The 27765-nt window shown below is 46.1% G+C and overlaps 2 protein-coding genes across 7 annotated transcripts in view; one reads left to right on the top strand and one right to left on the bottom strand.

Annotated features, from left to right (window-relative positions):
• The window catches only part of LOC6729845 (nephrin), a 62703-nt gene extending 44050 nt beyond the window's left edge, over positions 1 to 18653 (top strand). The window contains exons 10-18 of one of the 5 annotated variants that reach the window (XM_016174578.3): positions 907 to 1045; positions 2706 to 2854; positions 3994 to 4144; positions 5079 to 5305; positions 6492 to 6666; positions 9292 to 9559; positions 11201 to 11448; positions 12639 to 12779; positions 17083 to 18653. In XM_016174578.3, coding sequence (XP_016036582.1) covers positions 907 to 1045; positions 2706 to 2854; positions 3994 to 4144; positions 5079 to 5305; positions 6492 to 6666; positions 9292 to 9559; positions 11201 to 11448; positions 12639 to 12779; positions 17083 to 17147 — 1563 coding nt within the window. In that variant the 3' untranslated portion in view covers positions 17148 to 18653. Of the gene's footprint in view, positions 1 to 906; positions 1046 to 2705; positions 2855 to 3993; positions 4145 to 5078; positions 5306 to 6491; positions 6667 to 9291; positions 9560 to 11200; positions 11449 to 12638; positions 12780 to 16799 lie in introns of all 5 variants that reach the window. The other 4 variants (XR_005544164.2, XM_016174575.3, XM_016174577.3 and 1 more) reach the window with 4 other exon arrangements.
• A 2460-nt stretch (positions 18654 to 21113) lies between these two features.
• LOC6739784 (protein phosphatase 1 regulatory subunit 12A) overlaps positions 21114 to 27765 on the bottom strand; it is a 35429-nt gene continuing 28777 nt past the window's right edge. For both annotated transcript variants that reach the window (XM_039294682.2, XM_039294681.2), the window contains exons 5-7: positions 24237 to 24516; positions 24055 to 24175; positions 21114 to 23005 (exon numbers count right to left, since the gene is read on the bottom strand). In XM_039294682.2, the coding sequence (XP_039150616.1) occupies positions 22662 to 23005; positions 24055 to 24175; positions 24237 to 24516 (745 nt within the window). In that variant the 3' untranslated portion in view covers positions 21114 to 22661. The remainder of the gene's footprint in view (positions 23006 to 24054; positions 24176 to 24236; positions 24517 to 27765) is intronic.

The raw sequence follows: 27765 nt of genomic DNA, 5'->3' as shown, positions 1-27765 counted from the left end.
GAGCACACACACATACACACATAGGTGGGCAGGACGGCGGAAGGAGCTTAAGCTATTTAAATTGCATTATTATTATTATTATTATGAATTAATTAAATGCATGTGCAAATGTCAGCGGGGATTTCGCTACTAAATGCATAATCGAATTATTCCATAGTCAAGCTGTGCTAATGGAGCATTTGCATCCGCATGGAGTCACTTGTCCAGCGAAGCCAGCGACTGCGAAAAGCAGTTCAATGAGCAGTTCGAGTCAAATGCCGAGTGTCAAATGCTGAATGCTAATGCTGAGTCCGAAATGCCGAAAAGTGCATTAATTTGATTTAATAAAATCCATTTATTATTTGGCCCACTAAAAGACCGCATTAGGCGCCGGCAACCGCAGCGATTCACCCACATACCAAATGGGAAATGGCAAATAGCCGGGCGGGAAGCATTGGCTCCATTGTGGTTGCCATTTAGTGCTGCCAGTGATGGCCATAGGAATGGGGATGGGGCTGGTGATGGTGATGGTGGTGACTGTGGGTGCTGTGGTCACTCGACAATGCAGCCGGCACCACCGCAATTTGTGCCATCTAAGAACAGCGGGACAATACTTTTTGGCGCATGTGTGTGCATCCGAAAGCAAATAGGGGAAGCCCCCGTAAATTATACATCAAATGAAAAATATGTTCTCTAAATTAAAGTAACTAATAATCAATAAAAACTAAACACTGAATATAAATCAAATTGAATTTAAGAAGCTAGAGTTAAGTGGATTAATTTTTAACCACGCTCATACTTTATTTTGATTTCATCGCTTAGTTTAAAGTTTAGAGTGGCTTAAGCAGCTTGTCCCCCTAAAAATGGATTCCATAACCCCATGAGCCCGTTCAGTACCGAAATAATAACCCCTTCTTCACATTTCAGGGCATGCGAATGTCGGGCGAGAGCACGGAAATAATGCACTTGACGCAATTGGAGAGGGAAAGTGCGGGGGCGTACGCCTGCGGGGCCACAAATACGGAGGGCGAGACCCGGAGTTCGAGCCTCACTTTAAAAGTGCAGTGTAAGTACGACTTGCGAAATAAAATATACACAAACTATATGGTTGGTCGGAGGGGGAGGGGATAGCAGCACGACGTGATGAAATAACATGGCGAAACCGGAAACGGAAGCTGCAGAATAAAATCAAAATCAACAAGCAATGGCTGCCGGGGAATGGGAGTTTGCAACTTTTTGGGGCAACGGCGGATGGGGAAATTGCTTAGAAATGATGCATGACCGTCGCTAACTTCATCTGTAACTGTCGGCGTTTGTTGCCCGCTTGTTTACAATAGTAAAATTTCTGAAATTCCCGCTGCCGCTGGCCTAAACAACCGCCATTGATTTATACACACGCACAGACAAAACTTTCGCCTATAAATCCAGCACTCGCAATTTTCCAGCGCTCGCCCAAAAAACTTTTCATAAACCTTACGGTTTGCAACGAACCGATTTTTTTCACAGCCTCGGGTCGAATTTCCCCTGCCTTTGGCCATTTTTTGAGGTGATTAATGTGGATTTCATATACTACTGCTCGCACAAGCGATTTGGTTGCATAAATCAGAGGCAAAGCTGCACAATCGACGAAGGAACACGAGTGGTTCTTAAGTACACTATTTGGCCGGGCTCGTGTACCCACATATGGCATTTGCCATCCGCATACAATCTCGAGAATGGGATCCTAGAGAGCGATGTTGCGTGGCCCATTGTTGGCCGCATTTATTGTGTTGTCAGCTTACAAGTAAGGGAAAAAGAAACGTCTTTTCATGTTGCCATCGCTGGAAAGCCGGAAAACTGCCACGTCTTTTTGGCTGCCACTTTGAAGATGTGAAATGCATTTCTGCTAGGTTCCCTACTCAAGGACCTACGACAGTTTAAGTAGTTTATATTTGAAATTATGAAAGTTTTGCGGAGAGAGTCATCTTTGCATTGAGTTTGGGCTTTAGGTAACTTTACCCATATTTGGGCACACACACAGGGCAATCTTTCCACAGCAACAAGTTCGCAGACAGATGGCTTAAGAATGCTGAAATGCAGCCGACTTGTGATAAAAGCCAAGAACGTAGTAATGAAGCTTCGAATGTTTATCCGCCTCGGCGTGACTTACATTTTAAAGGCGGCTTTCAGCACACAATCTGTGATACTGGAATACTGGGATACCCGGGTATTCAAACAGACAGACACATTTCCCTGCGGGCCAAAGGCAGTGCTTCCGCATATCTGCTCCCATTTCACAGCCAAGTGAAAGTAAACGCCGAGCGACTCGCTTTTCTTTCGATACCTGGCACACAGATTTCCTCGCTAAGCTACACATAAAATAAATATAAAAAGAGGAGGACTGGATAAGCAAAAAAATAAGAACCTGGAGAACACGAACCCCCTCGTTCGTGAAACGGAAACATGTTAATTACTATGCTCAAGGCTATGTAGCTGGCTCGACTTCCCTTTGGACTCACCAGCCTCTCGTTCTTGCCTCATATTTTTGTGTGTATTTTGAGGGGTTGAGGGGGCTGCTGGGGTGGATGGGTGGATGGGGGCCACATCCCCCCGAGAGTGGGCGGCAGTTGTTTGCGCTCCGAAGGGGGTGGTCTGAACGAATTTAAAATGGAAACTTTTTGCTGCCTAACAACTCGATTCGGTGTATATTTATGAAGCTCCCGATTCGCTCGTCTCGTCCTTTTCAGTCTCCCCGCGCTGTAAATCGGGCACCGAACAAACCTCCATTGGAGCCGTCAGCCTTCACTCGATCCTGGTCAAATGCGAGGTGGATGCCGATCCGCCGGACTCCGTGCGCTTCAGTTGGACCTACAACAATACCCGGAACGTGTCGCCGGTAAGTCAGCTCACAAATACTATTTTCTCTTGGGGCACAGTCGAAAAAATCTATGTTTAAACTTAAAATATTACCTATAAGTATATAAATGTAAGCTATCAGCTAACCCTTTTCAAACAGTCATGTTATCAATTGGTATAACAATTGAAATTAATTGATTTCGTAAAATACAATGATTGTTGTTCGGAATCAAGTTCAAAGCTGCTATTTCTCGGTGCATCGGACTGGGGCAAAGGTACATGCCTCGTCCGGAATCCAAACCGAACTTATTGTGTCTGTAATTATGCCGGGAAACGTGCTGCAGCCGGAGCCTTTGGTCCGACTGTCGCAATTACTCGGAATTCCAGCCAGCCAGCCATTCGGTGCGGAAGAATAGAAGGGGGTAGGAACAGATAGGTGGCATGGGTGGCATGGGTGGTCTGGTGCCAAGTTCGAAGTCGGGTGCTATTAGCAGAACTTGTGCTAAATACTCGAGGGTTGTCTGGGATTTTCGTTCGACAATTCAGAGCAGACGAACAATGGTTGAGGTAGGGAATCGGGCGCCGTACGTGACTGAATTAAAATTTAATCAAAATGTATAAATTCGGAATGGTGGGGCAAACATAGCGACGTTCGAGGGAATTTAAAATGCAAACCGTTTAGGTGCAAAACGGAGGACTGCAGAGCTGGCAGAAAATGGCAAAAAAAAAAAGAAAAAAAATTGGGAGAAGGACAGATGGAGGAGGAAAAATACCAGAATGGTTGACCAAACGAACCGAAAGACTTGCATATGTGAGTCGACTTTCCTTGAAACGTCGGTTCTGGGACAGCTGTGCACAATAAATAAAGTAATTCATTTACCGCAAAAGTTATTTGAAAATCTGCACGAAACCCGATGCCCGGCTGGCCACAGGATGACTTACTCCGTCTCCAACTCGATTCGTTTGGCTTGCAATAAAAACTTATTTGCCTTCAAATATTTATGCCCACCCGAACTGGGATTCGTTTTTGGTTGGATGCGGATGCTCTGGGTTTGCTTTGATTTCAATTCGATTTGGTTCGCTGCGAGTCGAGTGGGGTGGGGTAGTGCATCCGATCCTTCTGCCTACGTTCGCACAATGAAGCCGCCCTAATCCCCGTCTGTTTACCCTACATTACAGGTGCTCAACTCGAGGATACAGTCGAACGGACTGGCCAGCACGGTGACGTACCTGCCTCAAACGGACTCCGAGTTAATAACGCTGGCCTGCTGGGCCAGCAATGCTGTGGGCCGCCAAACGACGCCCTGTCTGGTGCACATCCTGCCGGCAAGTAAGTGGAACTGGGAGTGGCGGAATACTGCTCCTCCTACGCCTCCCCTCCTGCTCAAGTCGAGTCGAGGAAGTTGTTGCTACAAGATGCCGGCACTTACCTCCATCTTCGCCGCAATTTAAACAGTACTGGTGTCGGCATTGCCACCGGTGTCGGTGTCGGAGCCGTAGCCGTAGCTTGAGTCCTCCGTCCGCCTTCCTCCACCCGGACTATCTCTTATGCACACATAAGGATCTACTTACATAATTGGCGAGCGTGTGCCGGGTACAGGACGGGATGGACTGGAAAGACTGGGTGGCATTGCCGTCGCCGGCACCGGTGTAGTTTGCCAAAATGTTGCCAAATAATCCGCAGGTTGAACTGCCAGCCGTTGCCTCAGGACATGGCCAACTTCGATGGTTATTAATGCAAAGTACACAGAAGCGTGGTGATGCACTCAGGGAAAGATTTTGGAAACGTTTGAGAAACAAATATGTAGCTCCTAAATAATGTGCTAATTCTTAAGTATATGTTCGCTTAGTTACATATATATTATCAGTACCACAATACAAACTCACCATTTGCTAAAATATGTTTTTTTTCGCTATTTTATAGAAACCTTTTTCACTTCATCCTAAGTTTGTTAGGATTTTAAAGACAGCATAGAATTATAGACCGATTGAGTTACCCCCACTTTGTGCATCGCACCCTTGGGCCAAAATTAAAGCTGACTTAATAATTTTAGGGGCGTAGTCGCCGGTCCCTATTTTTGTTTTAACGGGGCAACGCCTTCATTTGCGGCAAAGTGGCGCTTTAAGGCGACAGGAGCTGCGTTTAAATGCAATTACGGATGGGTGGCCGTTGGGCCATTAAGCCCCGGCTTGTCTATGACTATGACTAACTGCTATCAGGATACCCTCTCATCCCGCCTTTTTCATTGGAACCTTTTCCGCAGACACTCCGGAGGCACCGAAGGCCTGCGAATTGCGCAACGACACCGTCCTGGAGGTGGTTTGTGTGGCGGGCAGCGACGGAGGACTCTCGCAGTACTTCATGCTGGAGGTGGTGGGCGGGGACCCACTCTACTCTGGAGATCCGGGTGGATCGGCGGGCCAGGGACGAGGCCAGTTCAGCGAGGCCATCGGCCTGGGCGACAACGAGATATCCACGCTGAATGATCAGGTGAGTGGCGCTGCCTGCATCTGGATTCGCCCGAATCCAGTTAGTCTAAGTTGATAAGTTCCGGCAGGGTAAACGCAAATTGCTCAATTAAATTAAAATTTACTCACGGTTCGGCAAACAGCCGGCAGCTAGAAGCGAAACAGAATCAGAATCAGATACAGATACAGAATCAGCTTCAGAATCGGGGTGAATCTAGGATAGATCTGAGAGTGTGGAGCCGAGAAAGTGTGCAATAATTCACTTGAAATCCATATGGTCAATTAGTGTGCATGTCCTTTGACTTTTCTGCTTGAATTATTAATAAGTATTTTGGGGGCTGCCATGGGGGTGCAGCATTGCCGTGGGTTTTCTTCAGCTCAACTCGAGTGTAAAAGGGACAACATAATTAATGCTGTGGGTCCGGTTCCCAGGTCCGATGATTTTACCCTTTGTCCAGCCACTCGGGGAGTGCATGCTGAGTTATTAAATTATCTCTGTCACTCCTAGATGGGGAATATCATATGAAAATTTCATTTCATTTCGTTTGGCTGCTCTCAACAGCCTTGATGAAGCGCTGAAGCTGGCCGGGCGAGTTTATTAGCAAAGTAGCCAAGCGCAAAGCTCATCACGAGGATGGTCATGAAAATGAAAATGAAAATGGTACGACGATGATGACCGTGGTGATGATGATGGCCCGACATCATCTCCGGACTCTGACCCACGCCCTGCTTGGTCCTTTGGCTGGCAGCTTTAAAGTTTCATGCTAGATAAAGGACACACACACTCGCAAATGGGCCGTGGGGGGAGTGAGGTTGGAAAAGTGCCGCAAGGACAACATAAATTACTTACGCTTACTTGAGTGGGAATTTGTGCGTAACCAACGAAGCTCACTCGATTGTGTCCCATTACGGCAAACGGATATTCAGTTTTAAATTTTAGACAGTGTCCTGTTTCTGTTTCTGTGTCAGTTTCTGTTGCTGTTTCTCCGTGGGCTTCCGTACAGTTGTGCCTCCGTATTTTTCAGGCATGAGCAATTATTTATGCGTTGGGTCTGCGAATGGGACAGAAAAGTTAAAAATACATGGCATACTTTGCAGCGTGTGGCGAGTGAATTATAAATGCGCCTCTTGTCATGCCCGCATCCCAAATCAGCCAAAAACCTATATATATAAATATTGCTATATAACATAAATGTCTATAATTCCAGGCGACATCTGCACCCATCTTTCGCATGCAGGAGAACAGTCCACAGTTTCGTTTGAATAATTTAGAGCCGGGACGTGAATATCAATTTTTAGTTTACGCCGTCAACGCCAAAGGACGAAGCGAGCCGCCGGTGGTGATTGAGAATGTACGCGTGGCCGCCCAACTGGGACCATATGGTGAGTGCCCCAATCCCCAATTCCCGAGTGTGATCCCGTCCTGTCCTGTCTTCCGTCTTCTGTCCTGTTTTTCCCCGAAGAAAAGCGTCCCGATACTTCAGAGTTGAGAGGCGGAAGCTCAAAAACAAAAAAGGCAGAACTCTCCTGCTAATCACATAAAGAGCACAAGTTATGGCCACCCGAGTTGCTAGTTTGTGGGTCACTTCTTTACCAGGGCCAATAAAATACCCAAAAACCTGAACATGGCTCTGAAACCGAAGCCGAAACTGAACTCAAAGTGGAACCCTTGAACAGCTGAGGACGGAACTGTCTAATTCAACGCTTGACTGCATTTTCAAATCAACGCAAGTTCGGGGAAATCGTCTTCAATCAGCCGCCGCGAAAAGTTCGCACATGGCGTCACAGGGACACTGGGATACGGGGATGTCCTTAGAGCGCAAGTAGATGCGAACCTGAAGACTGCCTAACTGCCTCTCGAGCTGGGATGCCAGTACCACCCCAAAGGGCGAGACGCCCTTTTCTAATCCACTGACTGAGTTATGCAGTGGAGCGGAAAGCATTTCAGCATTTTCCATCAATTCTTTGAGTGGGGCACACGCATATTACGTATACGCAGGGGCGTGTCGCAACAGCCTCTTCATTTTGCTCCTGCCTAACGACATAATGCGACTGCCGCCTGTCGCTGTGTGCGTACATGTGAGGTCCTGTGTGTGCGCGCGTGTGCGTATGTGTGCGTATGTGTTTGTGTGTGCCAAGCGTAAGCGGAATTGCTTCAATTTTCGTTTTGCTTAACGGCCACCGTAGACACTTTTCTTTTATTGTTCCTTTCGCCATTCGCAGCTCTCTCAGCTCGCACACAACTACGACGAGCACGACAACAATGTTGTCATTATTTTCATGCTGATTTTTATTTTTATCTGCATTTCCATTACCATTTCCACTTCCATTTTCCCTCCTCTGGCCATTTTCATTTCGCTTTTCGTGCGCTTCCTTCGCCCAGTTAGCCATAAATCAGTCATATTGCCCGATTTAATGGGGCTAATTGCATTTGATACGCAAATGTTCGATTAAGCGCACTCACTAGATTTTCGGAGCGCACTCAATTCGCTGGCGAAACCTATTTACATGAAACAACAGCTGCCCGGCTTTTCTCGTCGAGTTACTTATGTATGTTAATGGGCTGCCGCAGACTCGTAAATTCGGCCTCTGTGATTACACAACCGAGACGATGGACTCGGCAATCCCTATTTAGGTGGCTGGGGATCCTTCTAATTTATGCGGAATTTTAACAGCCACCTACGAGCCCACGCAGGTTTTTATTCTCGCCGGCATATGTGGGCCGATAAATTGCGAAGCCGTGGGTCGTTGCCACCAAACCAGATTCAAGAATATAAATAAAATGAAGCCAAATCAGCTGACGCTGATTTAAATCAGTTTACGCAGAACTCATCAAGAGAATTTATTACACTTTGCGCCGGGTAAGGAAAACGTGAAAAATATCAGGCAAAGTGGCCACTTGAGCCGGGAAAAAAGCATCAAAGCCGTATAAATAAGGAAAACAATGTTGGGAAAGGCAAAACGAAGGAGCAAACTGATTAAAAAACCGGCTGAGATGCCGTGAACCATGGCATCAGAAGCCAGCCGATGCCAGCCGATGGCAGCCGATCCAGATCCAGTGCAAAAGGCCGGGCAATAACAAAAATTAAATTGAGCCGCAGGTGTAGGCAATTTCCACTCAAACGCTCACTTCAAAAGCCACGACGATGGGACGGAGCAAGGAGCAGGTCATGAAAATCTGAAAACCAGAAAACCTGAAGGTATGGAGTCCTGAGGTCCTGGCAATGTTTCAATTCCGAGGCCGTTGCTTTGACGGCCCGCAAATGGAGCGGAAACGCTTGGATGCCAACGAAAATGGAGGGGCTGGCATTAACGAATGTCTGGCATAAATCTTGCCCGGGGATCATCTTACAATCAGTTTGGCCCGGGCCCTGGGATCTGGGCCCTGGGGCTTGGCTCGCACATTATGTTGCAATTTCCGCTGGCTGGAAATCTAATAAATATAAACAATGCCTCACATGTTGCTCATAATTGCCGGGGCTTTGCGGCAAGTGCCATCAGGTCTAATCGCTGGTAATAAGTGGCCAGAATGGCCTTTGATTTTCATAATTTCTCCTCCGCAGCAGCCACTATTTATCATACCACCAGATCTCCCATAACAGAGCACCCAGCGCTTTTGGCTAATTTAGATTTTCAACCCAATTGGCCCGCTCACAAGGGTCGCAAAGGGAAAACACAACAAGCAAACAGTCAAAAGCAATCAGTTAGGCAAAAGAACACGGCAGAGCACAGCAAAACAAATAAATAAATAAACGGCAGCGAGGCAAACAGAAATCAGCAGGAGCATCAAACTAATTCCGAGCAAATAACAAATCATTGCTAGGAGCCCTCAAACTATCAGATGCTCCACCTATCCATGTTGATGCACTCGGAAAAGTAAACGCGGAAATCGAACACTCAAGGAGCTTTGCAAGCAACGGCAAATAGTACATGTTAAATATTAAAATTAACCTTTAGTCCTTTTTTTTTGTTCAGTGTAGTAATAGTATCACTCTTCTCTCCTTCCAGACGAATCCATTCTGTCCGAGGACCCAACGCCCGCAGAAACAACGCATCATGGAGGCGGTGGCGTGGGTGGCAGCGGTAGCTCCAGCGGCCTGGGCACCGGCGCCAGCACGGGCAGCGGTCCGGAGAAGCAATCGACTCTGCTGATACTCGCCGCCGTCGTGGTGATAGGCGCCGTCGTGGTGACGTCAATTATCGTGGCCGGCATCGTCGTGGTCTGCCGGCACAGGCCGCGGCCACCTGAGCCGCAGGAGGTGCGCAAGAGCATGCGGTGAGTCCGGGAGCCCTTTGTTTTGTGGTCTTCACATTCACATACACATCCATCCGGAAGCTGGGAAAACTAATAATGAAATTGTTGGCCGCGTGTGTGTGTGTATGTGTGTGCAGAAATAATTACTGAATTATTTATGTGGGGCACGTGACTGACGTGGCGAGGATGAAGGAAAGCCGCGTGGAAGTTGTGGGCGGAAAACGTAGCATACTTTTTTGCGCATTCCACGCTTATGACTATTACAGAAAGTAATTAAATGACAGCCGCGCAGAAATGGCCGCTCAATCAATGGGGCTCCACTTTAAACTCACCTGCCGGCAGAAAGGTTAAAAGGCCAATCCGGACCTGATGGTAAATGTCGGGTTCATTAAGACGATCGCCTAAGCACTTTGAGGCCGCCAATCGATTAGAGCCGAGCACGCACCTGCCCAGTAAATTATGCTTAGTCTGTAATTAAATTAATTAAACCTGCACCTGACGACCGGCCGGGCAGCCCAGCAGGGTCAAAGTCCAACGGAAAAGAATGGCCGTAAACGAGGTCCGGAAACGAGGCAGCCGCACAAGTTAGAGTTTCCATTTAAGATAGGAAATCAGCGCTGTATCTGCGAAAGGGTCGCGCCCCGTGGGTGGATAATTAAGCAGCTGCTTAGCTGACGTACTCGTCCTTACCACCCCCCTTTCGCCTGCCGGCTAATGAAAAATAAACACAGAGCACCGCCTCCCCGCTTTTGTATCGACGTGGTACAGGTCCAATGCCGATGGTATCCTCCTTTCTTTGATTTCGGCCAGGCCCACTGATTGCTCAATAATGAATTCGGGCAACCACTTCAAAGCTGAATCCGACGAAATATTAATTATAGTTGCCGAAAATAGTCACGGGCACATCAAAGCGAATCGCATGCGGGTCATTAAATGGTCATTACAACTGTCAAACGCGCTCCATGCCGTATGCCGCATAAATAAAACGGAACCGGCCCACCTGCGATTCGAAATATCCTCTCCCACTTTTCATGGTGGGTTATGGTGGTCCCCCCCCATTTTTCAGTCGCATGTGCGTCTATGCATAAATTTTAATGATTTGCCTTTTGCGGCAAAGTATTAGTGCAAATATTTGATGCACACATGTGCGCGTATCTGACTGATAAGAGAGACACAGATGCCGAGTGCGGCGTAATTAGCTCCACCGTCGGCATTGGTTTATATTTAATTTACAATGGACCATCGAGCAGGCTGATGAAAATTCGAGGGTCCTCAAGAGAAATGGTAATATTTTTGCCAATATTTATCAATGCGAGTGCCGAGTCGATAGCGAAAAATGCATTAAATCCGCTTTGGAACGGCGCAAAACGCGAATATTGCGCATCCGCCGTGTGCAACGAACGAATTTATTTTATTTTCTGGTTTTCCCAACCCGACCGCCACCCACTTAAAAAGTTGCCCAGTCGTTCCCCAGGTGATTGCGGTGCTCTGAATTTAGCTGTTTATATTGAAATTCGAGTCGCCTGAGAGCCGTCAGCTGGCTTAGTTTGTCCAGTTGGCTAAGCTGTTTCGCCGCACCTTGGGAACTATTAGCCGCTAAACTTTTTCATGTATTGTGTTTTTCAATGTCTGATTTTTCGCATTTTTTCTCCACTTTTTTAGGCCGGCGCGAAACGATGTGCCGAGCATGTACATCGAGGAGGACGAGCTGAACGAGCTGGAGGAGGGCGGCGGACGAGCGGCGGAGATTAGGGCGCGCGTGGCCCCGCCCAACTCGCACCTGTGCGGCGGCGGCGGGATGCCGATGCCCGGTGGCGTTGGGTCAAGTGGCGGGGCCATTGTGGGCGTGGCCGGACCCCATCACTACATCTCCGAGAGCTTCATCCAGTACGCGCAGCCCAGCCTAAACGGTACTATTCCAAAATCTATACTCAACAAGCTGTAGTATGTAGTATGTAGTAGTTATTTATCTGTAGTTCTAGTCAAGTAGTCATCAATTTATCAGTACTTGTATCTATGCATGCGTGCTTTGAGGCTGCGATTGCGATTGTGATTGTGTTGCAACCCCCAAATTGGTTTTGCTCAAGAACTTTTGAGTTGCGACTCGAGTGCGCTCTCGATATTAATTTGTATTTGTATTCGTAGCTTTAGTTGATTGATTTGCCTTATGTAGAAGTGCACTTGCCTGTATATATTTAGTACACATTACTCACCTGATTTGTAGCCATTATGTAGATTAGTTTAACGTCTTGTTTCTCGGTTAAACAGTGCCAAGCGAATAAATTGCCAAAATCGTTTTGGAATGCACACGAACACGAATTTGTTTTTAAACTGGCAACTGCCTGTTGGCCACTCATATAACAAGACACGCAATGTTTTTAATATTTTATGATTGTGCAAAATTGATTTGCAATTTAATATTTAGTTAAGTACCTGGCATGTGAGTAGTGGCCGCGCAGGAGATCAACGCACCACAGGCAAAACAATTAGGTTGGCTTGAGCTGGCGCTAATGATGCGGTTGAACACCAAATTGGCTGGCAACTAATGAATTGGAGCACATGTAAATGAAAAACTAATTGCCCCTCATTTGGCATTCACAAAAGTAGCTTATGGCATACGAGTACACTCTTTTCCAATTAGCGCAGATCAAAGTATTTAATTTCGTTACATTTGCGTTGAATCGCATTCGATTTGATTTCAATTCCGATTCGATTTCAAATGAGTTGAGCGACTGAAGCGTTTAGAGTCGAGTATTTGGAAGATATTTCGCATTAGCCGGGCACCCGATATAGACAACACCCCTCCACCAAGTTCCCGCCTGACCTAGCCATAGTACCCCCCTCACTTTCTCTATATCTCTACTGCTCTCTCTCTGTCTCCGAATCTAACCAACTCTGTAGGTAGCGAAACACTATCCACTTGCTTTCCAACTGTCTTAATCCTCGACTTGAAGTTGTAAATACCTTGCCCAGTATTTAAAGCAATGTAGTGTGTGCCCCCACTGTCCACACGTAACCGAGTATGAGTACGAGTACATTCGCAGCGTTGTCCTTGCTAGAGTCCTAACTCCTAACTATACCATGTTATCCATCCACCCAGGCGACGTGCTGCTGCCCCTGCTCGTTACATCCAGCCAGCCTTGCAGCACTAACTCCACCATCTCGAGCGTGGTCCTGGCCATGCCCCAGGCGAAACTATGTCCTGATCCTGCGAGCCGAAACACTGCCTGGCCGCCCGAATGTATGCAAAGTAAATTTTATGTAACAAAATCCGTGCAGCAGGTCGAACGACACAACCCAAGCCAGAAAACGAATACGAATCCGAAACCGAAACAGACACAGATACAAATACTGAAACTGAAGCTGAAACAGGAACAACTGCAGCTGCAGCTGCAGCAGATGGGCAGCCTTGTCTGAACCGAAAATTCTCTGTCGAATTTGGCAGTCGGAGATGTTGAAAGCAGGGGATGTCCGCCTCTCAAGTATTTTTAATATCACCGTACCCGAGAACATTGCTGTAGCACAGTACTTGCTCCATTTCACATTTTAATTTGTCGTCCATTTGGCATCCCAATTTACTTTGCTTGTTACGTTGCCACATCCCTGCACTCACATGTCTTTCATCTGATTTCCTTTATTCCCTTTGTGCATTTGTAATTATTTTAGCTTGGCTTTGTTGCCAGGCAAATGCCGCAAAAAATATCCAGAAATTTCCTTTCATTTGCGGCATTCCCCATGATTTTCTTTGATGCGATTGCTAACTTGTTTCTGCTGCAGCGTAGATATGTATGTTTTCTGCCGACTGAATCAGAGATATTAAATCAAGGCTAATTGGAATATATGAGCTTTTTCTTTCCTCATCAATTCAAGGCTAGATACACATTTGACTGGCGCATCGGAGAGTGCAGGCAAATATTGTTTTTAAAAAGGATAAATGCAGCATGGCCCCCAGACAATCGGGGCAAGTCCAGGGACATGGGGCTGTTTGCTTAGACTTTGTTTTTTGTTGACATTTCTGTTTATTTTCCTCTCTAGCTATGTGGGTTGTCCACACTCCGCACTCCGCACTCCATGTCGCTCATGTATCACTCAGTGGAGTGCCAAGTTCTTTTGGGATAAATCGCATAAATTTCGTTGCGCAGTCGACGCACTGGCAAACAAACATATGTACTATGTGCGTAAACATGCCTCAGACAGCAACAAATTTGCAAAATATTTTGCTGTTTTAACCCATTTCGCCCGCTCTCCCACCAAGCAACTTTAACCCGCCCAGCTCACTCTGTTTGCTGTGCTAGCTCGTGCAGACTTTGTTTTAACTTTGAATTGCATAAATTTTAATTATTTCGAAAGCACTAAATTAAAACACAAAAATAAGCACAAAGGCACACAAACGCCAGTGAGTTTTGCCTGCGCCTGACGTGCCGACATGCCGGCAAATGCAAATATTATTTAATGGGCAGATGTGTCGTATACGTGATATTATTGCTAACACAACATCGCTCCCCCTCCGGTTCTCTGGGCTCCCGATGCGTGGGTTCAAATGTCGCAAATTAGCTAAATTTGATTTTGTCAGCGATTTAATTTTATATTTTCATTACTTTCAGCATGTCCTTCCGCTCGTTAATATCATCGTTTTTTATTTCTTCTCTCTTTTTTTCTGCACTACCCCCTGCTAGTACGTTTAATTTATGTGCGCCGGGGGTTTGTGGGGCATGTGACATGACACGACACAAACACCCAGCCACCCACATTCGGAATTCCCGCTCCAGTGCTGCCCTTTCACCCGGCAGAACGTAAACCAAGTCAACTGGCTTACATGGCACTAACAAGTGCCAAGTCGGGCTGAAGTGCGCCGAAGGAGCGGTCCAGAAAATTTTCTTGTAGCTGTTGCGCCCGGATGGCAACTAGGAACACACAGTTTGGGAACTCTCTTCGCTGGGATTACACTGAGCTGCAAGGCAGCTTAAGCGATTCCTCGAATACTGATTGGGCAGAAAAACTATTAGATTTCATCGAGATTTTTATTAGAGCGGGACCAAATCAGAGTAGAGTTTTTAGCTCTAATCAAGATCGCATTAATGCAGCTGTTTTAGTTTAATATGGCTTTTGTTGCTACCTTTTCATAGCTGATCACATATAGTTATTGAATGCTAGCTACCTATTTTTTCAATAAAGTGAATAGTGTGGAGTTAGAGTTTCCATATTCATAGTCCCCGCATTTAGGCAGTGCTGCCAAATTGAAACAAAAAGGTCCTGGAAAGAGCAAAACGCTTACAGCGCCGTAACTCAAGGCAATCAAGTGAGCCACTGTACGAGAGTAAATGTGCATATACATATGTGTACACACTCACGGCCAGGAAAAGACACCCATTCGCATCTTTACATCTCGACAGTTGCTGTCATTAGCCAGCATTTTTAATTGCATATGCCAGGCTCGCGGGCTTCACCGTACAGGTGCCACTGGCACCGAGCAACGAAGGGCGAATTCCCCAGAGCAGTCAAATTCGTTTGGCTTTTTGTGCCCCCAACCTCGGCCATATCTGCGTATGGTGGTGATGATGGAAAGAGATGGAACTGCTGCTTTTTTTTTTGCTTTGCACATTTGTTTCATTTCATGCTGCTCCATTCATTTGGCCCAGCATCGCCTTTTTGTCTCATTGTTGCTGTTTGTCTTGCTGTTTGTGTGAGTCAAGAGTCGCGAATGTCTGAGCCATGTTTGTGTGGCCTTCGTCCTTGCTGGCCCGGCTTTTTCTATGCGTATTTGGATTGTAAGTAATGCGAGTGGGTTGCAGATGCCAGATTGTGGGTTGTCGGTAGATTGTAGCTGCTAGCTTGTACGCTGTACGCTGTAGGTTCCATGTGCACTCCAGCGGCACTCGTCTAATTAGACAAAGTTGAGACCCAGCCACACAGCAGCCACTCGAAATGAGCACACGGCGCCATTTGCTGCGGCTATGTGATGTGATGGCATGGTAGCATTATCTTAAAGACTCCTTAAAGCCCATGTGTGCGTGTGTGTCTGTGTATCGGTCTGCGAGCTTTGATGTCTCTGTCGTGACACAAAAAAAGCCGCAGAATTTGCCTGAGCAACTTTGTTTATGCGGCAGCAGAGGAATTACACAGCAAGAAATATCTTTCAATTAACTGGTAACGAGTATAGTACCCACAAAGTCACATGATCTTCAAAAGGATTAAAAACAATCCGATGAAATGCGTTTGAAGTATGAGTGTTTCTGAGAATCTGAATAATATTTTCGAGCAACAATGGAACTAATTATTTTCATATACCTTTTCGCGGAATCCTTAATACAATTCAACGAATATTTGGAAGTAACTTCGCGGTTGATTATTATTTCTGATTCCAAATTCTCTATAATAACAATTTCTTTTTGTGCACACACGCACTCGCTGTCCGGAATCCTCAATGTCAGCGCTGTTCATTCATTTGTCGCCGCACTTCCGTTTCCGCTGCCCCTTCTCCGCGCACCCCCTCACACTTTCCACCCCTGGCACCATTCCCTTTAGAGGGTTTTTCCGCTTTTTGTTGGGCCATCCAGGCTGGCAACATTTTTGCGACTTTTGACATTTTTTAATGCTGTCAGGCATGGCGTGAAAGTAAACGTGAAAGGCCAGAGCCACAGCTACAGCCTCCCAAGCACACGCACTTACACACACATAGAAACACCAGAGGGCTGCCTTAGTTTGTGCGCCTTTATGGCCCAAAGACGCCACACAAATGTGACATAAAAGGCGATAATAATAAAATATCACAGGGTGCTCGGGCCGAGCCACGTCAAATAGCAAACTGCAAAATCGTAAACAACAAGCGCTAGATGACGCTCAAGATTCACTTGATTCAGTTGATTCACCCGGGCGACACAATAAGTCGGACCACAATAAAAACTCAGACTCAGCTGCGCTGCCACATGAATTCCGGCGAAAAGTGCCATAAAAATTAAGAAATTGTTGAATTATTTTACGTTTACGAGCACAAGGGCCACTGGGGAGCGGGTCTCCCCAAAGTGAATAAAGTGAATATTAATATCGAAATGTTGTTGATGTGGATGTTTCGTGTTATCTCCTGTGATTTCTGTTTCCGTTGCTGTTACTATGGCTGTTGTTTTGGCGTTTTATTAGATGCTATATTATTTTGTTATCAGCGCACAATTGATCACGCTTTGCTATTTGCTAATGGCTCTCTTTTTCTTTTCGCCTCTCAAATAATAATTTGCAACTCTGTGTTATGATGTCATTTTGCAAGTGTTGTGAATCAGAAAAGCAATAGAAACCAACCAAACCAAATCAAATCAACCAAGCAAGCCAAACCAAACTAATCGGTATAAACATTTTGCCTTTGTCTCTCTATTCCCGGTTACACTCACACTTAAACACACTCACACACACGCGAACTCATTACTCACTCTCACATGAATTTATGTCTCACCCAACACACATACACACACTCACTCACAACGCCATCCTTTACACATATGCCATTGTTGTTGATTTTGTTTTATACCAACCAACCAAAGTGTATATTGCAGACCCGGATCTGATATTGCCGCGCGGCGAATTGGAATTTACGACCCTGGATCCAACGCTGAAGTAATTGTAAAAAGTAATAATAAATATCTACACACAAACACACACACAGACAGACTCACTAGCGGTGAGGCCTCATAATTCACGGGCATTTCATTAAACATAGCTGTAAATTTTTAGCATAAATTTAAATGCATTAGCGTAAAGGTAAATCGTGTTGCGTAACGTTTAAGCGGAAAGGCAAATAGATAAGGATAAACCATTTTGTAATTGTCAGCCATTAAGTGTCATTCGAACCGCTGAAGGCGGATGCAAAATCAAAAATACGAGCATAAACATAGAAACCAGAAGCTGCGCTATAAATACGCTACAAACTTGTAACTGAAATCAAAAGTATGAAACATGTAAATACCACTCACATCACAACACACACACACACACACACATTTTGCTGTTGCACCATCGACTGTACATAGAGAACGGGCAAACATTAATCAAACTGCATTTAAATGTTAAATATTAATTGTAATTAATGAACAACTAGCCCGTAAGCCAGTAGTAGTAAGTAAGCCGTGTGTATTGAAAGTGTAATTAGACTCATAGAGCCCACTAAGAGTTATTGGCCAACTTTGGACTTTGCACCAGGTATCCGCCTCGGATGTGTGCAAATATCTGGCCATTTATCCATTAATGTCTGCGTAGCCATCTAGGATTCATTAGCTAAAGTTAAAGTCTGTCCCATCCGGTTGCTGTCGTCCGATCATTGAAATATGTAAATGTTTTCAACAGCCAGCAGCGATTCTGGGCCCACGGCCCACCCCTTTTCCGCCCTGATCCGGCACTTTCAGTCGCTATTTATGGCAATTCCATGAATATTCTATTACCCCAATAAGCCGAACCGACGGCAAAGATGAATAACAGCCGAAAAAACACACACAAACAACAGTGGGCCAAGTGGGCCATGCTCGAGTGCATAATGAATAAATGTCGAGTGAACAGGCAATTCCCAGGGCCCTCAGCAATTCCACTCACACAGGACTCCCACACTCAAACTACAACACAAACTCGAAGTCAAACAATAAATGCGAATTCAGTGTAAATGTTATAAATAACTAAAGTAACCGAGCAAAGTACGACATAAAAATAATAATAATAATAATAATACGCCATACACTTTACACAATACTCCAATGTAATTCGAATTCTAATTTCAAATATACAAACATAAAGTGAAATGGCAGACTAGCAAAATATACAGTGCGTATGCGTAATAAAATAAATTGAAATACATATATATATATACATATATATATATATATATATAGAGATGCATACAAATGGAAACACTGGGGGTAAACCTTCCGTCTGCCCCCGAATGTCGTTCTCTGTCTCTGTCACTCTGGACAAAACCAAACTGATTGTTTTTAAGCAAAGTTAGATTTATAAATAAATTAAATTTAAATGCGAACGAGAAGCGCAAACTTAAAAGTGAAATACATTAATAACTAAGTCGAAACTACTGAGTGTGTTAATAATACTGAATACTGAATAAATAAACAAGATTCAAACCAAATTCAGCTGGGCCTTTCAAATCAATTCCAATTAAACCGCCGATTCGCACATCAAAGCGAAGATTAATGCCGCCGCGACTTGGTCCACCAGAATCCGAGTCCTGTTTGCCCAACTTTGGCTTGGCCAGGGGTTAAGTGTTATAAATGCGGAGCAAATCCTGCGGCGCTGCAGACGCGGATGCAGCCTGATTGCCACTTGAGGCGCGTAATCGAAACATCGGCAAGGCGGTCGGTCAATGGAGACCGCCTTCATTACTTTGCCCAGGCCATCAGGATCCTGTGCCTTCGGACTCCTTTTCCTTTGGCCAGCCCCCATGTTGCCACACCCTCTGCCCCAAAGCCAAACACGAGCTCGCCGCCCCAAAAGCCGTGGATTCGAATTAAGGCTGTTAAGCTTTAGGAGCTGGGTGGGTGGTAGGTCGGATTGAAGGATTGGCCCATCTGGGCGTCCTTGGCATGCACAGGAGATTAAAACAGTTCGAGGGAAATTTGCAGCGCGTGGGCCAACGCCAGCGCCAATGAAGGTAAAGTTTGCCAAGGAAACTTTCTGCGAATGCAAGTCTGTTTGTCGTAATTTGTTGCATACTTTTCAGAGCGCAAACTTGGACTACAACTATGTAAGTAGGTAAATCGATTGGCAATGAAACACTCACCGCAAGCTACTTAAAATGTTTTAAATATATTCATTAGCATTTGGCAAGAGACTGCCCCAAAATTAGTGCCCAAACTGGCGTAAACTTTTTCGGTCACCACCATGTGTGCCAAGAACATTTTGCCATAAAAAGTTGTGCAGCATTCGTGCCCCTTTCGTAATTGGTTGCATAGTTTTTGCTGCTCCAACTTGGATGCCGCACCGGACTTGGAATCGAATTAGGTAAATCGATTGGTAATGGAACACCGGACCGGGTTTTAACCCCTTGGACGCCGAGACACACTCAAGCCGAAGCTTAATTTCGGAATTCTGCCTGGAATCTGCATTGTGGTCTCGCATTTCCAATCCCCTGCTGGAGTATTCCCCGTAATTTGGGTTGGCACGTGCGGATTTACTTTTCACTCTACTTTCCAACTCACCTTCGCCATTGCTTTTGTTGGCAATTTTATGGCGTTTTCATTTGCTGCCAAGCGCCTTCGTTGCAGCTTCCCCGGCAATTGCCAGGAATTTTAAGTTCCAGCCCCCCCAACGCCCCCCTTCCATTCATCCGGCCCAAACGCACTTTGCAGCACTCGGACTACAAATAAAGCCACATAAATCCGAAGATTTGCTAGCAAGTGCGCAAATCGAAAAGAAATCCAGGGTCAGTTGCCCCACTTCCTGTCCATTCCGCCACTCCTCCTACATCTCTCGAATCCTGGGCGGATGAGGAGTGACTCCTTAGCCGCAGCGTGCTTAAATAAATTAAACGACGCCCCTGGATGTCCGAGTCCTGGGCCATTCAAAGTACCCTGTCACCACTCACGGAGGCGCACTTAGTCCGGGCACATGGACTGTTGAAATATTAAAGCCCCCAAAACGGCGACTCCTCTTCAGCTGTAATTTGGTCAAATAGGGATTTTTCAGGACTCCCAATACGACGTCTGCGCCTGACAGTCTGCCTGTTATCGAAATATTTTGATGGCCTATTAAAAATGGCTTAGACGAGAAAATAGCTCGATAGGCTTGAAGTTCAATTAAAATTAAAACATTCGTTATAAAAACAATTTGAAATAAGATACTAAATCAACTTTTATCAATCTTATAAGGTATTGAGAGTGGGAAGCTTAATCAAGAAATCAAATTTAGAGCACTCATTAGTTTATTATTAAAAAGCTGCTCATTATATTAAAAAATTGTCAAATATTTATAGCCCTTGATCCAGGCACTTCTCTTCCACTTCCACTGGTCATCTCTGCTTTTTGGCTGTCAGTCTGGCCAATGGAAAATGGAGGCGACTGCATGCTCCAGTTTGGAATTCAATTAGCAATCGGATGGCCGAATGGTTGCCCTGGCCAAACTCATAATGGCTTCGATTGAGCCCGGTGATTATTGCGATCGCTGGCTGACAGCTGCAACTGCCGCAGATGTAGGAGCCACTTCCATCGTCTGACATTCATGGCAGCCATAAGAATGCCAACCAGTTTTACAAGCAAAAACGCCAACGGGGAAAGGAGTGGAGGAGGTGGCTGCCAAAATGCCGAGAATGCCGTAAAAATGTTTTCCTTTTTGCCAGCCTGTTCCTTTTGTCAGCGGCAGTCGTCGTCGTTGCGGCAGATGCTGAAATAATGATACCGGCGCCTGCGAAGCGAGCAATCAGCCCGCTTTTCGCATCTATGCCAAGGACATATGGGTGGGCGAGTGGGTTGCCGAGTGGGTGGCTGTATGGGTGGTGGTTACTGAGTGGGCGTTTGTTTTTTGACATTGTTTTGACTACGGCCACGTGTGATGGTGATGGTTCGAGTGTGTGCGAAATGCATAAACTGCCGCATCAAGTTAGACATTTTCAACGTTTATTTCGCAACAGCTGCCTTACGTCTACGCGGAACGAGAACTCTTAAAGTATAGAATTTATTATGCATTCCGTTCTTATAATTTGATATTTAAAGAAATCATTTTACGCTGCACGTTGCTGTTGCTCCTGTGCTGATGCTGCTGCTGATGCTCCTGCTGCTCCTGTTCGCTTATACAATTTAAAAATCGCGACGCTTTTTGTATGCAATGCAATTATTCTCCATTTACAATGCACTCAGCGCCAAGTAAGCAAACAAACAAACAACGGCTTGAATGGCTTGGCTGTCTGGGATGGCATGGTCTGGTGTGGTATGGAAAAATGGGATGGCAGGGCGAGCGCACAAGCAGACAAGTAAATAAAATTGCAAATAAAGTAAAAATGTTGAAATGCCAAAGAAATGCACGGTACATATTTTACATTTATTCATTCGCTGATTCTGAATCTGCTTTAGCTTCTGCTGTTGCTCCCCTGCTGTTGCTGCTGCTACTCCTGCTCCCCAACCACCAGCATGTCCTTTCTGTGGACAAAAGCGACGATGGGCGGCATGTCCTCACGCCTGTCGCCTAGTCCTGGTAAGCCGAGCGTTAATAACAACGCTTATCTGCGGCATTAGGAGCACGCCAGCCCCCTCCAAACAACAGGAACCAGCGACTGCGACAAAAAATGATAATGAAAAAACTGAAATAAAAGCGCAGCGGCAGTGCCAACGGACAAACAAACGGACAGACAAACAAACAAACGGACGGCAAAAAAGAATGCGAAATACAGGCAAACAACGCAGCGCGGAGCTGAAGAACCCAACAACTGAGCAACTGAGCAACTGAACAAGTGAACAACTGAACATTTGAACTGTCCGGGTTTGGAGGACCACATAATTTAAGCTGCCGTTGCCTTAGCAATCGCTGGTGCTGCTGCTTTTGCTTTTCCCGCTGCCATTGCTGCCTGCATCGCTGCTGGCGTGACAACTTCAACTGACAGCCGCAGGGCAGAGCCATCATCCATTATCAGCAGTTGGCCATCTTAAAATGCAGCAGAAGCAGCAGCGGTGGACACTCGCATACCCTGTAATCAGCAAGATATACCACTAAGCAGCTAGCTATGAAAGCTAAAATTAAACTTAATTCTCAACTTAACCAAGTCAATGTATTTTAAGAAGCCAGAGAGTTTTAAAGGTCTAAGTGCTGAAAGAGTTTGATTTTGCCAATGTAATTGGACTACACAGCAGAAGCCAGCATTTTCCGTGGCATTACTACGGCATCAGGACAGGAAGCGAATGGAAAAAAGGCAACGCGGACAACGGGTGGCCACAACAATGGCAACAACAGCGGCGGGAGCAGCGACACAAAATGTTGCGATGGCATTGTTTTAATGCATTTGGAGCAGCAGCAGTGGCACAGCCAGCGACAGCACAAAAACAGCACAACATGCAGCCTGAAAATGCGGGCGCTTGATGCCTCGACGATGCCCGATGGCGTATACGCACCGTGCGCCACATTACGTATACGCATTCGCCGCCGGTGGGCACTACTTGCCGCTCGCGGAATTGCCGCACTGCTGCTGATGCTGCTGCTGCTGGTACGCCGATGGCCCCGAGGAGTCCTTCACTGTGAACGTGACGTAATATCGTTTGTTGCTGTCCAGCTTTTCCGCGGGCAGTGAAATTAGCTGTTTGTTCTTGCCATGCGACAACTCCAGCGCCACCTTGTGATTACAGCGGCTACCGCTGGCGCTTCCCATGCCGCCCGCCCGGCCGCTGGAGGCGCGCCCGCTGGTCAGGATCTTCGGTAGGAAGAAGCTGCTCACGCTGCCGGTCTTCTTGTACGGTCCAAAGCCGAACTTTGGCATCGTGTGGTGATTCATCATGGGAACTGCAAATGCAAAGAAACGTTGGCAAACATTAGATTAATGATTCCGGGTATCATCAGATCGCAGAGAACTACAATGCACTGCCATCGCCTGGCAGGTGTCCTGCAGGTGCAACAATCAGCTAAATTGCATGGGCAAAAACAGCTAGTTGTAAGAAATGGAGTAGCTTCCTGGTAACCCATTTCGGGGCGCCGGATTAAGGGCCATCTCGGCGGGATTACCATAGCTACTTTCAGACAAACAAGGCCACGTTAATGAAAGCGGTTGCGAGCGGTGAAATGAATGCGTTTTTAATTTGGCATAAGCCCGACGCATCCTTTTGAGCATTCCGCCTACGAGTGAAGATGTAATAAAAGCTGAAAGAGCCAGAAATCCCGAAAGCCGGGTCGAGAACACTTTTTTAATTTGCCCTGCACCGAATAAACTGCTCGTAATTAGGATTTATATTTTTATGCCCGGCAGCTGGCCAAGTAGCTGCTTTGAATACGAGTGTCCGATTGTCCGCTCCCTCCCCCCTCGCTTGACCCACTCTTCAACGCGGCGAAAGTGTTGCCAACCCGCTGGCCAGGCGATTTGACTCTTTGGCCCGGCCAAAAGCCTGTCTGGTGCCATTTTTCACGCTTGCACAGAGCCGCTTAACGCCCTCGAGCAAATCGGAGCAGCAAGACGCGGCACCAAAAGAAAAAGTTTAATGCCGAAACAAAAATATTCCAACTCTTTGAATAATTTGTCGTCAGTGCTGTCCATTCTATATTTTTTACCAAGCTAAATTAAGCCGACTGTAAAGATTTTTTACGTCCAATTCATTCTGCTATGGAAACACTTTTTATCTACCTGCTATGTTTACTAATCCTTAAATTAAGTACTTCGATAAATTATTGGAAATTCACTACGCAAACATAAAGAATTTATAAAGAAAAAATATTAATTGAAAATTAATAAGAATCTTATTAACTGCGATTTCAACTTTTACTGAGCTTTCGTTCGTTTTTGAACTTTTATGTTAGCAAGGATTATTTTTTAAGGATTTATTTTTAAAAAGATTACTTACTGTAAGCGGCGCAAGGTATTCCCGTATAGGCATGAGCCGCATGCAGACATCGGTGCGTCTTGGTGGTGCACTGCAGCGCCTTCTCGTAGGCATTGTAGTCCGGACTCAGTCGGCGCTCCGCCTGAAAATGGGATGGAGTTGGATGAGCCAGCTGGATGAGCGGCACTTAATCATAGACCCACCTCCTCGTACACCTCGTTGATGTTCTGGAAGTTGTTGGTGCCGGGACGCTGGAGTCCTTTGAGCGTCTCGTAGAGGAAGAGCTCGAAGTTCTTGAACGTGTACTCGCTGAAGTTGTAGCGCCTGAGTCGCGTGCCCGTTTCGCCGCCCAGAAGGACACAGGACTTGTGGTAGTCGTCCACCGCCCGCTTCACTAGCACCGCCTCGTTCAGCTTGCTGGAGCGAATCTGCAGCGACTTGAGCTCCAGGAGATGCTGGAAGATCTTGCGCTCCATGTAATATCTGCGAATGGAGGAGATTGAAGGCCATTAGCATTGTACCCATTGTTCCCATCATCTCCACAATCCGAATCTGAATCCGAATGAGAATAAGAATCAGCGTGCCGGGGCCTTGCAAAATAAATGTTAGCAAATGTACGTAAATTGTCATTTTGATATTTCGCGAGTCACAGACAAAGGCAGTCCGCCGCCCGCTGTTCTGACAAAGCTGACAAAGGACCTTCCTCGGCTCCATCCAGGATCCAGGCCGGAGCGCAATAAAAGGCATCATGTTATTAAAATTTCAAAAATACTAAAGTGCGTACGCGGAAAAAATTCTATTAATAATTGAGGAGCGGACGGGGGGAAAAAAAAGGAGCGAACGAGCATAAACGAGGCGAGTCAAATTAAAGCCGCCAACGGCGCCCTCTAAGCCATAAAATGTTATTAGAAATTTCATTAAAAATTAGGTAAACAGCCAAATTCAGCGCTTAAGGGGCACAAGGATGCGGATAAGGATATGCATCTTGGGTGCCCCTCGAAAGTTGCTCCCTTAACTCGACTGCGGGCCAGCGGACTCTTCTAAATCAACGAATGACGTCCGAGCCTTTTCGCCGCAAGAGGAGCGGCGCATTCACCGAAAAAACTAAGCAAATTTGTCGAGTGCACTTGGAGTGCAAAAAACCAGGCGGCGGAGCTGGAGCGGCGTTTTGGAAAACTGTTTACCCAGCGGCAGCTGCCTTTGGTGAGGAGGAGACCGCTTGACACTGCTCGCCACTTGGCTGCGCTGCGCGAAATTATGCAAAACAATTTGACTTTGAAACAAAAGTTCATTGCTCGTGGAATGGATGCTTGGCGGGATGGTCGGATGAAAAGGGCGGGCAATAAATAGGTAAGAATCCTTGTGAGCCAAGAGCTGCGTAATAAATTGGCCAAGGAGCCAAACAAAATCCCCGCAGAACGGACTTCAAAGCGGGCCAGCGTTCTTCCGCTTGTTTTGTTGCCCCACCAGTGGTCATCATCGGTGGTCATCGCCATCGCCATCGTCATCTTCATCTTCATTGCCGTCCTTATCGTCATCATCACGGCCATGGCCCATCTCAACGTGGCCATCTTGCCCACCATCCTCATGTTCATCTTCACCATCGCCATTACTTGTTTGCCGAAGCGCTTTTCAATTTTACGCCTCGCTTTTGGCTCCATTCGGTTGCGCTTGAGTTCTTTGCAAGTCTTTCGCTTTGTGCAAATACTTTTTGCAATACTGTCCTTGGCATATTTTTTTATTCGCCCACTTCCCCACCGCCCCGCCCCGCCCCACCCTTCGCTTGTGCCACTGCCACTGATTTCCGTTTCCGCTCTACGTTCGCCTAGTACAACTTTCATTTCATTTTCTTGTGCGCGTTGATTTTGTGTGGCACATTTTTCCACTGCCTGCAACGCTCGCAGCGACCAACTGTCCCACCGGCCGAAAGACCCACTGACTGACAGCCACCCACGTGGCATCCACTTGCCGCCCAGCCACCCACGTACCACCTCTTCCTGTTTGCGACACAAATGTGACAGGCAAAAAGTGCACGCAGTGCGCAGGCAAAGTGGATGAAGTGGAAAACCCGCCGGCGGCGAAGTCAGCACCGTCACCACCATCACTACCATCATCGCCGGGCCGGGATAGGCGCAGCTCTTTCTCACTTTTCCAACTGACAACGACAACAAAATGCAAAGAAATTAAGCGCTGCACAAGTTGCAACAACGAGTGTACCGCCCGCCCGCCAGCAATTTGTGCCGCACAAGCAGCACAAAAGCGTTGCGAGAACCTTTTGCCAAGTGTTAATGGCTGGCCCACGAACACGCCGAAGGATCCAGAATGACGTGGCCTGCATACCTGCATATCCACGTTGCCAGCTTTCCACAGTGCAACAGTAGACCAGAAGACGACTCCCATTCGAAAATCGATGGCCGCCAAAAGTGTTGACAAAGTCGCACCCCTTGGAAATTCGCGAAAAGTCTGCGGCTCACGAAAACTTTAGCGCTTCATTTTTCATTACGGCTATATTTTTGAGCCAGCGCTTCAAACTTGGCCAAGTGGCCCGACTGAGCTGGGCTGTCTGGGATTCGCAAGGGAAAACCAAGAAAATCGCTTGGGCAGGGCTTTAGCTAATCGCTCAAAGTTTAATGAATTTTCCGAAGCAACTACTACGGATGATAGTAGAATCAACATTTTAAAGTCGTTGAACAAATATGGCTAATTCCATCAACCGCTCTACCTACCAAAAAAAACGCAAATCTGGCCCAAGGACAACAGATAAACTTGGAGTCGGGTCATTTCGGGGACGAAAAACGAAATCCAAATATTTAACAACGTCAATTACGTGAGCGCACATTATAAATCCCAAATCTCACCTGTGCTGCTTTTGGGACACACAAAATTCGCACACAACAACGCAGCGGTGTAAGTTATTTGTTTAATTTATGCGTCAGATAAAATTTTAATCTCTTCGGAGGCAAAGCGAGGAAACAGAATAAAGTTGCCCGGATGGGTCTGTGTGAAAGCATGCGAATGCAAAAATAAAACGAGAAATGGAAAATGGAAAATGAAAAATGAAAAATACGAAACGAAACGAAACAAAATAAAGTCTCTATTTACACACTTTTCATGGTATTTTCCTGGTCGACACACCCCCCATGCCAACGCACAAAGTATTCGACTGGGAGCTATGGATTCACTTTTTACTTTTTTACATCTTTTTTTTACTTTGCGAAGTAAATTCTATTTGGATTTTCGCCCGCACCAATGCCCAATATATATATATATAGTCTTGAGGAATTAATTGACTCACCCCGCCGACTTGTTGAGGAACTTGTTCGGAAAGTTGCTGAGCAAGACACTTGTTTGACTTTCGGTTTTGCGTATATTGCGTATACGCCGTGTATTTGTCGAAACCTTAACATGGCGCAATCTTACCGCTGGTTTTCCTCCCGTTTTGGCCTGGTTTTCTCGCTACGGCTTATGCAAACAGCCGAGTTAAATATTTTCATTAGTCAAGTGGAAAGAATTATTTATGAAATGCGCTCGCCGGCCGGATTTCGCCTCTGTTTTCGTAACGTTATTGTTTTGTTTTGTTTTTCTTTCTCGGTGAATGTTTGCAAATTTATTCATGGGCTACAAGGCAGATTAGCAAAATTAATAAAAGTCAGCTTACGCTTTTTAATTAAGTTTGTCGGTCCCGGCTTATGCAAATACCATAAATAAATACAATTGACTTTTAAGTTTGAG

This window comes from Drosophila simulans, chromosome 3R (assembly GCF_016746395.2).
Source record: "Drosophila simulans strain w501 chromosome 3R, Prin_Dsim_3.1, whole genome shotgun sequence".
Classification (NCBI taxonomy): domain Eukaryota; kingdom Metazoa; phylum Arthropoda; class Insecta; order Diptera; family Drosophilidae; genus Drosophila; species Drosophila simulans.
Note: the sequence above shows the minus strand (reverse complement) of the source record. Positions and strands in the feature narration are given on the sequence as shown.